Below are 15,601 nucleotides of genomic sequence, written 5' to 3' on the forward strand. Positions count from 1 at the left end.
GCGGGGGAGAGTCCTAGCCATCCCTGAAGCTTTTGAGGGACGAGACGACAGAGCTACTGTCACTGGACGGCGTCAACTCCAGACTGAAAGGGACCAGGGGCTTCCCTGGCTGTCCGGGTTCGTTCGTCTGGGCTTGCCGACTGCCGCAGATGCTTTGAAACTGGCTTCTTCCCTCATCTCAGGTTTCATCAGATCCAAGATCCAAGAGACTGACTTTTGATCAGGCAGATATCCTTTCGCGGGGTGATGACGGTACAGATTGAAGGAAAACCGACAAAAAGCCAAAAACATCAGAAAAAGAAATAAATCTACAAAAAAAGGGGGGGGAGATAAGAGAGGTAGGCCAATGTTCTTCCTTCTATCCTACCTCACCACTACCAGAGGATAGCTCGCCCATCCTCTGACCTTCACGATTCACATATGTCATATGAGCCTTATCAACGTTGGGCATCAGCAGCAAACACACCGGCCCTTTTTCAGCTCATTTTCCCCTGGTCCTTTCGCTTGATTTTGAATTTCTGCCCCTCAATCGACAGTGGAGATTTTGGGAGAAACAAAGTCGAGACATGCAGGAACCGTTGCTCACCTGTTGGCGCTAGAATTAAGCGAGGCCCAAAACAGTACAGAAGGGGGGCGTTACGTCAGCAGCCGAAGATGCTGCGATGGCTGCAATTGGCCGGGGAAGAAGGCGCCGGGAACGTCGTTCCTCGTGCCGGGAAATTGGGCAAATCGACCATCCTTGTCGATCCCAAGAATTCACCCCCCCCTGGTCATTATTGTCTGTTCTCTTGTAGATTTCCGATTCATCACTCTCGCCTGACAAGGCCCCAGGTCCCAGAGGTTCCAGAGAGGGTCCATCCAATGTCCGTTGCGACGGGAGAGAGAGTGGACATTGTGGTAGGTTTGTCATTGTTTGCTTCCTCTTCTTTCTCTGCTTCTCGTGTGTGTGTGTGTGCAAACTACAAACAGCGATCCGAATACCTAGCTGACTGGAACTCGACCATCAACAGCTAGCTACCTACTCGAACGCGAAATCTGCCCGCCGTTTGGCACACGAGAAACCGCGACGTTGCGTCATCCCAACTTGAAATTACCTTCGTTAGTTCCCGACCCGTTTAGGAGCAAACGGAGCAGCCTCCCACGCGCCAAAGCAACGCTAGACTATTGCCGACTGTCAGTGCGCAAACTTCGATATTTCCACAGGAATTATTCCCCCAAACTTCTTCTTATTCCACGCTCCTGAGCGTTCAGGAAGCACCTTTTCGACCTTCTCCATGCTCTCAGAGCTGTAGGACACATACCATATCCGCCAGAATGGACGAGAAGCAGGCACCTGGGAGGCCTAGTGGGATTCCTCGCATGTCCCGTCTGCCTCTTCCAAGAACGGCAGCTCCAGCTCCCGCCCCAGCTCCCGCTGTTCGACCATCTCCATCGCGAGAAGGCCTGAATTCGAGTATACGGAATCCCCGCCTCCGCCCAGCTGCTTCACGAGACCAATTGGCCTCAGCCGCTGCTCTCAAGCAACCGGAACCTCGCACCATCCCTACAAGACCGAAACGCGAAATTCAGCCTCCAACCACGAGAAAGACGGAACTAAAAGCTCCCGCTGCTACACTGAGATCTTCCCGAAGTGTGCCTCGACTGCAATCAAAGGAATCGATAATCCAGAAACCCCCTACACCCCCAGAAGAACCCCAACGATCCTTCACTCCGCGCTCGACAAGCGTTACGCGAAGCCCGTCAGAGGACAATGTCGCCACCCCAAGCTCAAGTCGTCTGGGCGATCCGATCACCTTGACGAAAGACACGAGTAGCCCACAAGTCGCCGATGATGATGCCGAGCCTGATCTTCCAGACTTTGACACGCTGAGGACGACACCTTTCAAACCTCGTCCGTCCCTCTCCGAGCGAACAATCGAGACTCTTCAACAACTACAATCCTCACCCTCTCTCAGCAAGAAGACGTCCACGTTCTTCGACCCAGATGGCACCATGCGACCTCGCTCACGCGCCGGCAGCGGCCACTCGAGACCTGGCTCAAGCTACACCTCCGATGGCTCCATGCGGCCCACGTCACGGCACAGCAGGCCAGGCTCGAGCTCTGGTGCTGAAGAGAATCCATTCGCCAATGCTCGACCGGCTGCGAACGCGTATCGACCTCTGGGCGCTATTGAAGGTACCCCTGCTCGCCGTGTATCTAGCATCCGTTCCCTCCGAGCACCATCGATGAGAGCTACGCCGCAGTCGTCACCTTCCGCGCCGTCAACTACTTCGGCGATACCAGTCACTCAGAGTCCCAGCCCAACGAGACCGACTGGAATCATGGCACCACCACCCAAGGCTGGAGCAAAGACGCTCGCAGCTCGCCCTCTAAAGCCCCGCGCCTCGGTCCAAGGACTATACAAGAAGCCTTCGCTGCCAACAATGACCCAGCCAGCTCCAGCGTCTATAGCTTCGCCTCAACCCAAGAAACTGACGCCGTCCAAGTCTTATGGATCTCTCCGAAGGCCCGGACCGTCCAAGATTGGTGCTCCGGCTCCTGCTGCTTCGAAAGATGCCGATGAATCCGGTGAGAATGCGGCGACAAAGTCATCCAACGCTCTGCGGGAACAGATTGCCAAGGCTCGGGCGGCCAAGCGCGCCGCAGATCGACAAGCTGCGGAGGCAGCATCAGCTCCAAGCGCGGCCCCGGTTGCAGACTCTTCTGCGCCGGCTCAGCCTGAGCCACCCATCATCCCACAGGACGACGGCTTCGACTTTGGCATCGCTATCACGCAAGACCCTTTCAACACCAAGAGATCGGAGAACTCTCAGAAGAAGGTTATTCAACAACGGCTCGGCACTGCCCGCAGCAGTGGCAGACTCAACATCGCGGCCATGGGTCTCAAGGAGATCCCAGTCGAGGTTCTCAAGATGTACGACTCAGAGTCCATGGGCACTTACGATGGCTCATGGGCTGAGACTGTTGATCTGACTCGCTTCGTAGCTGCGGATAACGAGCTGGAGACTATCGATGACACCATCTTCCCAGATGTCACAGCAGAGGAAATGGCACAGGATGAAGACTCGAACGGCAACATCTTTGGCGGCTTAGAGGCGATGGACTTGCACGGCAACTCGCTAATCTCTTTGCCGATGGGATTGAGACAGCTTCCTCTGCTCACGTCTCTCAACCTGGTAAGCCAACACCTGCGACCCTGAGTGTCAAACTTAACTAACAAAAATAGTCGCAAAATCGCCTCGCAAATAACTGCCTAGAAGTCATCACCCAGGTCAAGGCCCTCCGAGACTTGAAGCTCGCTAACAACCTTCTTTACGGACCTCTCGACCCCATTTTTTCCAATCTTGAGAACCTCGAAATCTTCGATCTTCACGGAAACAACGTGTCATCTCTTCCTCCTGGCATCGAAAGTCTATCCAGGCTGCGCGTTCTTAATTTGAGCGAGAACAGCTTCGAATCCCTGCCTTTTGCGAGTCTGTCCAAGCTCCCACTGACGGAATTGCTGGTGAAGAAGAACAAGCTCACAGGCACGCTGATTGAAGATGGGGCCGAGTCCCTTCCAACCCTGCAGATGCTCGACCTATCATGCAACCAGTTGACACGCTTGGTACCTTCAGGATCAGTCATCAACCTGCCTGTTGTCCATCAACTCATCATCTCGATGAACCGCATACAAGAGCTACCCGACGTCAGCTCCTGGTGCAGCCTCATGACCCTGAACGCCGACGAGAACGCTATCCCCGAATTCCCTCAAGGCTTCACCGCTCTTGAGAAGCTTAGGCATGTTGACTTTTCTGCCAACGACATTCGTGTGGTACCACCCGAAATTAGCAGGATGGACAACTTGACCATGATTCGGCTCGCTGGCAACCCGTTGCGCGACAAGAAGTTTGTCTCTGCCACCACGGAAGAGCTGAAGGAAGTCCTAGCCGGCAGGCTTGAGCCGCCTCCGCCATTCAAGAACGAGGATACCGCTGTACCTGACGAGGCACATCTTGACGAACCCCGTGACATTCAACCAGGCACTACTACCGCACCAGCAGCCGGAGCTTCAGTTCGCGATAACCACTCGGACGAGGATGACTTCGCTACCCCTCCCACCTCTTCGCCGACATCACCGGCACGAGCGCGCTCGCAAACGCTAGCCAATGAGACATGGCCCGTGAAGCAAGGTGTCCTGGACCGATCAAATACCAAATCAGCTTCGTTGCACCCTGTGGTGTGTTCCAAGGTCGCGGCCGACAACAAGGTCATCGAGATCCAGCTGCATCACAACCTTTTCACCTGCTTCCCGAACTCTCTGTCCTTCTTTGCCGATTCTCTTGCCGCTCTGTCTCTCGCGCACAACCAGCTGGTTGGCGAATCCTACTTGACTGAGGAGCTTGACCTTCCAGCACTGCGTGAGCTGAACCTTGTCAGTAATCACATCACCAGCCTTTCGCCGTTGACTACGCACTTGGTTGCCCCGCAGCTGGAGAAGATGGACGTTTCGTTGAATCGCATCACTGCCCTTCCGCCTGACTTGCGCTCGGTATTCCCCCGGCTCGTCGTCCTTTTTGGCAGCAAACAACCACTTGATTGAGCTCGACCCAGACACCATCAAGGGCATGGAGGTTGTCGATGCTGGTAATAACGACATTGCACACTTGAACCCGAGACTTGGCCTTCTAGGTGGCACTGGCGGGCTCAAGCGTCTAGAGGTCGCTGGCAACCGCTTCAGAGTTCCTAGGTGGAACGTTCTTGAACGGGGTACAGACGCTACCCTGCGGTGGCTCAGAGGGCGGGTCCCAGTAGCGGAGATGGCATCGTGGAAGATCAGCGAGGGTGACACGGGCAACACTTCCGACACCAGCCTCGACGATGTGGACTAAGGGTTTCTTCTGGCTGGAAGAGTTCAGCATCACTGCAAGGTTATGGGGGAGAAGGCTTTTCGGTTTCATTCGGTTTGAATTTTGGGGGCTGCTTTGGGGGTCTTTCGGGAGCTGTCGTTTCGCTTCACGCACATACTTTTTTCTTACTCGTGGCACCACAATACCATGTTGAGCTTTCCATGGAGTTGAGGGGAGATCTTTGCGACAACAGTCGCCTGATATCCTGTACCAGTACTGTATAATACTATAGACATAATAATGGGACGGTGGCATTCCATCACAGCAAAGTTTCTGTTCCCAACGTTCTTTCGATGCCTATTTCTTATTGACTTTTCACGATGCGTTAGTAGAGTGTGTCGCCGGAGAGGTCCTCGAGATTGTGCAGAAGTCTTTCTCCGATCTTTTCTTCATGTGATATTAAACATCGCACCCAAATCCTCCATATGTAAACTTCCATTCTTTATTTCAGCATCCCACATCCATCAGATACAAGTTCGTTCTATAAGCAGCAAGAATAATTTCTTTCGTCTGACTTCTCTCTACCGCAAGACATCATCCGTCACAACCTATCGCAATGGCAACTGCAATGGCTTCAATCCGGGCGGCTACGTCCCGTCCCATCAAGAACGTCAACTCCTTCTACACCGACTACCTCCACATCGTCAAAGCCTCCGGCGAACAGTCCGGCCGCGACATGAACTACGACGAGGAGAAGCAGTTGTCCTCGTCCACCCAGGGAAACACCACCGACATGGACTCTGAACCTCTCACCTGTTTCGATACCACAGCCATCGGCCTCGTCGTAATCTACGCCGTGTTCTTGGTCACCTTCAGCGCCTACACCTTGGGTGACGTCATCCGCGAACCCTCGGAACAATACGTCTTGGACCCCGAGGTCTTCAAGACCATTGCGGCGGCGGTGTATCTCCTCCACGGTGCTCTCTACTTCTGTTATTCGACCTATGTCGGCTTCATATTTGTAGGACAGACGGAGGAGAAGGACAAGACTGAGAGTGCTGCCGAGGCGTATGCCGCTGCACAGACGTTTGCGGACGATGATACCGGCGGCTGGTGGTGGGAGCCGTGTCTCTCGGCCGAGGCTATCGATACCCTGATTCGCATCCAAATCGCCATCTTCGTCGTCGCCTTCTGGCCTCTGTTTATGGTCTACAACTTTGCGGCCATCACCTGCAATGACTTTCAGCGCTGCACAGCCACTCAAGGCGTTGACCGGGAGATTGCTCCCCGCGCCGCCTGCTCTGCTGGCAACCGCGCTCGGGAGAATCAATGTAAGAGGACCTCTGAGATCTCTGAGAAGGAGCCGTTGCTTGGGCAGAGGCTGACTGCGTCAGAGATCGTGGCGATTGAGAATGAGGCGGCGGCGGCTGAGGTGTGGAGGATGTATAAGGCTAGGATGGTTGAGCAGAAGCCATATGCTCCTGCCGTCAAGGAGTAGGGGGTGGGTTCTTCATGTCTGGCTAAGGGGTTGCTAAGGGCATCGCGGTCACATCATTTGGTGGCCATGAGCAAGTGGACTGTATTCATTGTTAAAAGTTGCAGTTTTAGTGAATTGAAGTCATCGAATAGATCTTGGTTGTTCTCAGTGCTGGTACTGATACATCCTTAGTCCAGGTAAGCCCTTTACTTGTGGTCCACAGGCAGGTTGAAGTCGGACTGGCAGTCATCAGTCACAGCCATCGTGAGATACTTTCATGAATCACATCATGAAGATCGATTTAAACTGGCCTGCAGTAATAAGACCTGGTATCAAGCATTCTTACGAGCATGGCCAACCATGAAGGGCCTTACTCTTCTTTAGATTTCCTTTGAGGAGATTTGATTGGGCTCTTTCCACTCCACGTTACCTCCCTCAATATCATTGATCATCTGCTATCTGGATAGCCTTTCAAGGTGCACGAAGAAATCTCTTCCACAATCTGACACATCAGTTGTGTACACCTTTGAGGCTTATTGTCAATTGACCTGGACGGACTTTACGAGGGGAGAGGGACAGGATGCCCCTTACACGATCCATCACCACCCTGCGCCGTCAATGCGTCGAAAGACGCTAAACTCCTGTTCCTGAAAGTTTGCTTGAAAGTAGTGGGCTTGCAAGGCGAATCCTATCAAGGTTGCGGCTCCCGACAGATGCCATGCAAAGCGGATGTTGACCACAGAGGTATGATTTGACTTCACGGCACCAACGGGTAGACTAACTATCTTCAATTAAACCGTGACCTCTTACCCTATGTCGTTGAGATGCAATCGCAGATAGACATGCTCTACCCTATATAAACCCTTCCCGTGTGTCCCAGCCTGGCCAGCATCGTGCTTGAACACCTCGGTCTCGACACCACTTCTCACCTACAATCTCTCTCTTCCGATTATCCCGCTAGGAATACAAAGCAAGCAAAAACAAGACACCGAGGCCTGAAGCCACCACAACTTTCACCGTCCAATACCACTATTCCTTCCTCCGCCTAACAAAGATAGCTCCTACTCCTCCTGCTCCTGGTGCCGGCCTCAGCGCCGGCATACGAGACGACGATTGCAACTTTCGGAACACCATAATTATAGCGGCGGCGTGCGTGATCTACACTATCTCGGCGCTCATCTTCTACGCCTTCCTCAATAGGTGCCGTTTCTTTCCTGGATGGTACGAGAGCTCAGAGAAAAGACTGCAACACAAGGTCTTGCTGGTCTTGTGGCTTCCTGCCACCTTGGTACTTTGGCCCCTCTCTCTCCTTCTGGTCATACCCTCTAAGTGCGGTTTCGACATCGTCGACAAGGTAGCTAATATCTTCCGACGCATCAAGACGAAGAGCAAAGCCGTGTCTCGCCACCTCAGTGGAGAGCCAAGGCAAGGAATGGAGCTCGACAGATGGGAAGAGATCGAACTGGAAGAAGGAAACTCGAACGTTCTCCGAAAGAATACCACCATGAGAGACTTCATCAACCCCTTCGACGAGAGAGGTCGTTCCAGTACCCGCAGCTCAAGCGGATCCAACAATAGGGACCCGTCACCCACAGATCGTCAGACGCCCCCTTCAGCTACGGATTTATCACCAGTCAAGTGGTATGAGACGCTTCCTTCACCTGCCGAAACGGAAGGAGCGTTTGATCAGGCGGGTCCCAGCAGCAGTGGTGGTCCGTCGTCGGCGGAAAGCAATAGCAGCGAAAGTCCATACTCCGACAACGTTGATGCTCGGCAACCGACGACGATTCCGGTTGGGGTGTAGACGCAGCGTCATCGGATTCAAGCAGGAAGTCTAAGACGACGCGGAAGTTGCAGACTATTCCGGAGCAGACCGAAAGGGTTGAAGGATGGGAAATAATGATTTTCTGATCGAAAAGACTGCCAGATCGCAGGCATGCTTGTGCTTGGGTTTCTTTCGCAGATCGCTTACGAGATGGAAGGAATCATTATGGCATAACAGGAGTTGTTCAATCACATCACATCAATATCAACAGTTTGAACTCTTATTCTGCGCTTGCATTGGTATACCCTGTACTGGAAAGCTCATAATTGTGATAACTGGATGGGATTAGGCGGGTGAGATTGATGCCACACAGAAAGGGGCCTACGGTGTGGGCAGACAGTATTGATAGTTGAACCCGTATCCCCGACGGGAATTCAAGAACTACTGTGTATGCTGAGGGACTAAAGTGATGTCTGTACTTCAACAGGCAGATGACAAAGGTTCTCCAATACATATACATTGATAATTTGAAGGTGGTGAGATTCCTTTTACAGTAGCTTCCCTGAAGCATGAATGCTAGACGTCGTAACACGACATAGTCATCCAGTGTCGCGAAATTTGTATCACTTCAATGCATCAATTTTGAGAGACTTATTCCAGTCCTATTAATCGCCTCCTACTTTAGATATCACCGCAGTGGCAGCTTCATCGATCTTAGGCGATGCATACCTAGCGGGCAAGGTCGTGCTCTGAAAAACAGCACTGGTGAAAGCTGACGGACTCTCGGAAGCTTCTGAACTACTGAATTTGCAACATGTCCCAAGATCCACCGATTTTTAGCCAGTGACTTTTGTGAATCGAGCAATCCATAACCTGAAACCGTTCCCAATCGCGATTTGGAACCGCTTCCAAGAGACACATTAACATGGTGATTTGCCATTTACCGGACTCTCCAGATTCCAGGCGGCCACTAAGAGCAATAAACTTCATAACGCGATCCTCAGGCTGACTGTCACGCCAGTTGAAATCCAACCATATGTAACCTAGTGGTGTTTCTGCTTCACATTCTCGATGGTGGTCATGGTCATGGATGTCGTATGACACGTATTGCTGGCCCACTGGGTATGTCGCAGTGTCCGAAGTGGCCACTTCATGGTGCGGTGACAATTTGGCCCTTTGAGTTGCGTTACTCTGGCTGCAAATGGTTGAGAAGACGGCGTATAGACCGTTGCAATGTCGTTCTTGTTGCGGGCGTGCCGAAATACGAAGATATGCTGAACTCACAGTGATGAACATGGAATGCCAGCCATGATCTACAAACATTCCGGAAACTGGGTTTGTGGGGAATCCAAAGCCATCGCTTGCAGAAAGTTCCGAAATCTCCGGCATTGGCTGCCGGAGCTGATAAATAGGATGCGTCGTTGATCGATTCCTCAAGTCTCGTGGGCGATCGCCTCCGAGAATCTGGCTTGTGCGAGCTATGCGAGTGAGACCTCTGTCGAAGGAGACTGCATCATCCCAGCCAAGCCAGGACCAACTAGGGAAATTCGAATTTCGTAGATGAGGTTTGTGTTCGGCTGTCCGCCAGCAGAAAGTCTGGTCGAAAGCACATGTTGGCAGGCCGAAGTGGAACATCGACCGCTTCCCGTCCATCATGCCCTCCTGCCTGTGGAAGACCCCCTGGAATGCCGAGATTTTGTCTTTTGCATAAGTGAAGTCTCACTTTGAGTAGGCTTCTACGGCAGCAAGAAAGCATTCCAGGCTTTCCCCCTGCGGAATATGTAAGAGACTGCCTAGTCCGTGGAATTGGTTGCCGCTGGGTGTTGACATGTAACTTGACTTTGGTAGGATTGTGCCGTCCAATTGATATGTGGCCTTCTGGCACTGGAAGAAAATTCCCTTGGAAGTGAAAAAAACTGCTCGATGAGACAATACTTGTTCTTGGTAACACCAGCCTCGGCTACCCCAGGATGATTCTGCCAAGAGTGCATCGAGACCGTCGATGGAATTGCACTCTGACGAAACAGCCGCACTTCGCTGCACTTGCAAACCCTCGTCAGCATTCTCTGCAGATACTGCCACAATCGTGAACTTGGCCGCAGAATATATGGACCGCATTCGCAGGATTTGAACCTTACTATCACGGGCAGAGTCTTGCAAGATGCAAAGCGCGTCTACCCATAGATAATTTTCCCCAAGATGCTCACACGCGATCATGGCGTCCCGTACTGTAGATGGGATTTGATTCCACACCGAATCGAGACCTTGTGGACGAAACAGCTCTCGAGCGTTCGCAGTCGTGAGCTTGGCCTGTTCCGCGTTGCCCCAAACATATGACAGAACTGCAAAAGGTAGGCCATCAAGAGCATCTACGATACATCGTTGACGCACATCAATGAGCCGAAATCGAATTCCAGGGAAATTGCGCCACCGTAAGGAGTCCGGCCTGCATTTCTCGTGGTCGCAGCTCGTTGCGCAACAAGCAATTCTGTTCCGAATTGTGTCCAGTTGAACAGTAGAAACTGATGATACGAAACTAGCGCGAGAATTGTTTGATACGGCCTTTATCTTCAGCGAACCTTGCTTCGCAATGCGCCTGAGAACGCAGCTTTGGTACTTGTTTCTGGAAGCTTTTCGGGGCAAGAGTTTTATGTATTTCTCTCTCCATTGAGCATCATCTTGGTCCAAGTCGTCAGTGCCGTAGTCCCAAGGGCAATGAATGCATTCATAGGGCCAAAGGCTTCGGTAAAGCTCACGTGCATTCTCCCAAATGTACTCATTCCAGTATCCACTAGATCTTTATGTGTTAGGCTGTCTTCTCAAACTTTAGTTCTGATTGGCCTGGACTCACTGAATCTTGATGTTTTTAGGGCAAAGGGAGTAAGCTCGAAGTAAGATGCAGGAAATAGTCAAGTCGTACGGTTTCTGGTTCGTTGCGACCGAATTGTCCGCATCCTCACAAAAATAGAATGGCTCATGGCCTGCATCGCCTAACCCATTGAAGATAATGCCCTTTTCCACAGTGGCGATAGGTGCCGTTATAGCTTCAGAGGCTCGATGGGGCAAAGGTCCAACGAGAAGAACGTCGGACGCTTCCATGATTAGCTGAGCGTCTTCGATGAACCGGGGCCATATCTTGCGCCATTTTGGGCTCTTCCAGTCTTTGACGTCGTAGCGGTGGGTATAGCTGCCGCAATTTGGCATTAGTTTGGTCCTTTCTATGAAAACAAATGTGTTCTGCAGGCACTGACCCCATTGTGTCACGTTCATCGACACAGCGCAATCGAAATACAGTTTGGAGATTCGAAAAAATAGAAGCAGGTCTCTCATTATGAGTCAGGTGTGAAGTGACTTTGATGCAAATAAATAGACATCAAGCACGGCAAACAGGCCAACAGGCTAACAGGAGGTTACAATCGGCAACCGAGCGGCATAGAAAGTACTCTGCAGGACGACTGGAAAATGTAAAAACTCCGTTCTCAGCCAACGCAAAACACTCAGTTAACGTGCGTGCAAAGTAGGTAAGTACCCATACATGAATTGCACATCATCATTCCAATATATCATTCTTTCTCCGAAGACTTGAGTTCATTTCTTCAGCCACAAAGTAATGGATCTGAGTTAATTGTCAATACCTCAAAAAGGGAGAAGCCAGCATTGAGGCAACGAGGGGTTAAATATGGGACTTCGGCAAAAAGAATTGCGTCGAGGGGGAATCGAACCCCCGGCTCCCCGACGCTGCTGGATGGCAACGGAGAATTTTACCACTAAACCATCGACGCTGCTTGATAATATCGGTACCTTTGCCGGAATATGAAGGCCAGCCTTCGGGCGCGAGGACCGACCCTGAAGCTCTCGCGCAGATGAGCAGGGCGGGGCTCGCGCCCGCGGCGGCAGGCCCAAAGAGAGGCTCACGCGCAGAAGAGGAGCAGACGTACTCGACTGACAGCCGAGGAGGCTGGAGTCGAGAGATGTGCGTGCAAGGTGGCGAAGCGGTGGTCGATATCGAGACCAGGGATGCCGCAACATCACTGCCTCCAGGAATCATGTGAAGCTTTTTAGTAAGCCAAAGCCAGCGAGGCTATAGATGCAATGTCCATGGTTGATTGGGGTTGGTATCTGCCTGTCCAAAACTCCGAGCACTCACAAGATCAGTTCAAATAGTTTGGGAAATCCAAGCCGTCCACCTGGAACTCGTTCATCAGTGTGGTCCAGTCGGGGAAATCCTGCATCATGCCGGCCCAGTCCATCCCATCGGCAGCGGCCATGCTGTCCAGTCCACTATCCACCATACCCTCCGCTTCTGATTTATCATCAGTTCCACCCGGCGTAGGGTACGACTCTTTCTCGACGCTCCCGGTAGTAGCCCCCCCGCCAACGACGACCACACCACCGCCGTTCTGCTGGACAAGGCTCTGCCGTATTGCCGTTGCCTTGGCTCGCAGGGTTTCTAGAACCGTCATCTTCGCCGCGGGCCCGAAAGTGGCGTTTACGCTCTTCAGGAGCATGAAGCTATCGTCCACAGCCTTCCACGCCCTATCGACACTCGGTCCCTCCGGCCTCACACACAAGTGCCACAGGACGTAAAGAAGCATATGGTACTGGGGATACGCCCGCATAGACCACCTATACTGTCGGAGCAGCTCGTCCGACGACAGGCTCATGCCGTCCTCGAGAATACCGAGCGCCTGGAGAAGATTCTCCTCCGTCGCAAATGAGTCGCGTGCCTCTGGGTGCTGGAGATTGAGCCACTGCTGGCGCGTGACCATGTCGACTTTGCGAATGATGAACCGTGCAACGAGGAGTGTCTGGCGTTGTTGAGGGATGACGGGATTGCAGTGTCGAAGGAATCCTTCCGCATACTCGTGAAGTTCTTGGACAACCTGGGCGCGGACAGATTCCGGTGTTGGGTTTTCGGCCCAAGACGAGGCCATGGCCGCTAGACGGTGCCATGTGCGAGTAACTTGGATGTTGATCAGTGCCAGCGTCAAGGTTGTCCAGCCGGTGCGAGAGTGTGGGAGCTCTTTCATCTCGGGATACAGGTCTCCGTCGTCCAGATTCGACGGGAAGCTCACGCCGATTTGTAGGTTAAAGCTTGAAATATTTGAGAAGCCGTAGTCCTCCGCTGCTCTACCGTCGCGGGCGACGAGATGCCACCAAATACGTCTACGAATCTCGGATTCAAATGGTGAGAGGCCTAGCTTGGTTCCGTCTCGGTGTAGACCGATGGATTGGGCTGCCCGTATAGCCAGTCCGTTCAACGTCCACAAGCCTCGGCCCGGATTGTGTATTCTAAGAGCCGCCTGCGCCTAGTGTAAGCAGATGAAAAAAATGATTCAACTCTAGTTATACATACCAAGTACACAGACAAGGCTTCGAGCAGTTTCACAGAAGGATGTTCGAGGAAGTCAGCCTTGGCAAAAGCTTGCTCGAGACCTGTCTTAAAGCGATGGAGGCTCGTGACCTTGTCCTCGCCCGTGAAGCTCTGGACCGAGTTGGGCTCCAGAACAACAGTTGAAACAAAGAAGATAGCAAACATGACCGCCAGTGCTTCCGAGGTCGCGTTCCGGGGGTCGTCGATGGCCGTGTAGACGAGGACCTCTGCTGTCGGCCGGTGAAGTACCTTGTTACAAATCTCGATATTGTCGACGTAATTCCTCCACAACTCTATGGCGCCGTACTTTGAGGGAAGGAGCTCAGCAAGATCCAGTTTGAGATCTGGTGCTGAGAGAATTCCCATGGGATTAAAAGGCGACAGCTCCGCTGTGGCTGCCGACTCACTGCTCTGCGGTGTTGTGAGAACCGATTGAATGTCATGTTCCTTTTGATGAGTTGTCAGCCGACTGTTACATGCATCGAGTGGACGAGAGAATCACTCACCTCCTCGATGACCCGAGAAATCAGGACATCGTCAAAGTATTGACTTGATGATCCCTTCCGTAAAAGAATTTCATCGTTGACACTCTTCTCATGCGGACCCGAAGCTGGCGCTGTCGTTGGCCTGGATGCTGATGTATTAGAGTGACTTGGGTTCAAACCCAAACCAAAAGCTGTCCCAGGCGTGGAGGCCAATGGCGAAACCCGGAGAGCCGGAAGCTGCTGCTGTTGCTGGCTCGCCGTCCCGGCCACAAGTGTCTTCTCCAGGTCCGAGATCCGGCTTGCAACATCGGCGATGGTGGTCTTTCGGACGCGGCGTATCGGCTGACCCGCCTGTGGATAGTGACATTGGAAGCCGCCGCGGGCACACGAAGCGCAAGGTTGCTTCTTGTCGCAGCGGATCTTGCGGCGGTGGCACAGCTGGCAGGACCGCTCGATTTTGCGGCCACCGCTGCTGCTCCCGATGCCAAGGCGGGTCACGCTGCTGTTACTGCTGCTTCCGCCCTCATCTCCGGCGGCCGTCGGGGGCTGGGATTGGCCCGGCTGCGGTGTGTCGGGTGCTTGTGTGGGCGAGGTCCGGACAGCTCCGGAGGCAGATGTTGGATCCGGTCCCATGGGGCCGGTATGGAGAATCCGAGTGACACCAGATCCCGATGCGATGCGACGCAACACAAGATTGAATTTGACAATCCGTTGTTAATTTGTCTTGGCTTTCACAAATATGATTCGACTCGCGGCAAACTTGCTGGGGGCTGAACAACAAACAACTATTCCTTCAGTCGATGTGGGTGATGGACTCTAGGTCGATGGTCGAGACCCCTCGGTCTCGGCGCTTACGAGAGGTCCGAGACCGAGCAAACTATCCCACAGGCCCCGCTCTTCCTGACTCAAGATTTAAAGTGCGAGAGTCGCCCAGACAAAGTGCGAGATGAAGCGCGCGTAATCCGGTGGCAGACCGCAGCACCTGCTTGTTCGCCTAGGGAGGCTGACTGTACCCATGGACCATGAGCCATGGGATACGGCTTGACCGCTTTCAGTTCTTCCTGTCGTCAGCGCGCCCGCAGAAGGCTTGATGACGGAGTAGACTCCGTCCGCATGCATCCTAGTATTAACCTTTGGACAAGTTCTTTAAGCTTCGCCGAGGTCCCCGAACGCGTAGGGCGTCCCTTTTATTTTTTCCAGCCACCACGTGTCTGATGTCTATGCTTTCTCTGATCTTTGGAAATCTAGAGCGATTGTCTAATCAGTCGTCTTTGAGAGCGGTATAGAGGTTTCTTTGATTCGATGCTTCAATGTCTCAATGTCATATGCGACTCGGGGGTTTGCCCCTCCCTCTTGTGGAAATATGTCACCGGGCAAGCCCGTGAAGAAAACAGCGAGGACCCTGCTGCATACTATGTTGGCGGCTGCAGCCCCTGTACTTCAATCTATCATTGATGCCAGTTGAATAGCCATATTGGCATTGGGTGCAAAGTCGCCTTGAAAGGAAAGTTGCCTCGGTACAAGCTGCCGAAGAGGAAAGAGTAAGCGTGTCAAAAGGCCCTTGATCAATATCAATAAGGTTCGACATGCTGGGAACACCCAAAAAAAGATCCATGAACAATAAGACGGTACCACGCAGAACTTACTCGTTATCAAATCTCCGACTATCA

General features: G+C 52.6%; 3 protein-coding genes and 1 non-coding gene across 4 annotated transcripts; 2 read left to right on the top strand and 2 right to left on the bottom strand.

Moving 5' to 3' along the window:
• Positions 1 to 1,314: 1,314 nt before the first annotated feature.
• N0V96_009636 (uncharacterized protein) lies at positions 1,315 to 4,872 on the top strand (the record flags this gene model as incomplete). Its single annotated transcript, XM_065758705.1, has 3 exons — positions 1,315 to 3,177; positions 3,228 to 4,487; positions 4,585 to 4,872. 3 exons carry the CDS (start codon positions 1,315 to 1,317, stop codon positions 4,870 to 4,872), a joined length of 3,411 nt encoding a protein of 1,136 aa, XP_065612770.1.
• Positions 4,873 to 5,446: 574 nt separating this feature from the next.
• Positions 5,447 to 6,328, top strand: N0V96_009637 (uncharacterized protein; the record flags this gene model as incomplete). The annotated part of the gene is made up of 1 exon (XM_053190310.2): positions 5,447 to 6,328. The coding sequence occupies one exon, from the start codon at positions 5,447 to 5,449 to the stop codon at positions 6,326 to 6,328; it is 882 nt and encodes a 293-aa protein (XP_053052240.2).
• Positions 6,329 to 11,773: 5,445 nt separating this feature from the next.
• Positions 11,774 to 11,854, bottom strand: N0V96_009638. Its single transcript has one exon. It is a non-coding gene; the product is annotated as a tRNA-Gly (tRNA).
• Positions 11,855 to 12,223: 369 nt separating this feature from the next.
• N0V96_009639 (uncharacterized protein) lies at positions 12,224 to 14,564 on the bottom strand (the record flags this gene model as incomplete). Its single annotated transcript, XM_065758706.1, has 3 exons — positions 12,224 to 13,381; positions 13,429 to 13,893; positions 13,953 to 14,564. 3 exons carry the CDS (start codon positions 14,562 to 14,564, stop codon positions 12,224 to 12,226), a joined length of 2,235 nt encoding a protein of 744 aa, XP_065612771.1.
• Between the last annotated feature and the right edge of the window lie 1,037 nt (positions 14,565 to 15,601).

Source organism: Colletotrichum fioriniae (assembly GCF_027942845.1).
Source record: "Colletotrichum fioriniae strain IMI 355084 chromosome Unknown scaffold_12, whole genome shotgun sequence".
NCBI lineage: Eukaryota > Fungi > Ascomycota > Sordariomycetes > Glomerellales > Glomerellaceae > Colletotrichum > Colletotrichum fioriniae.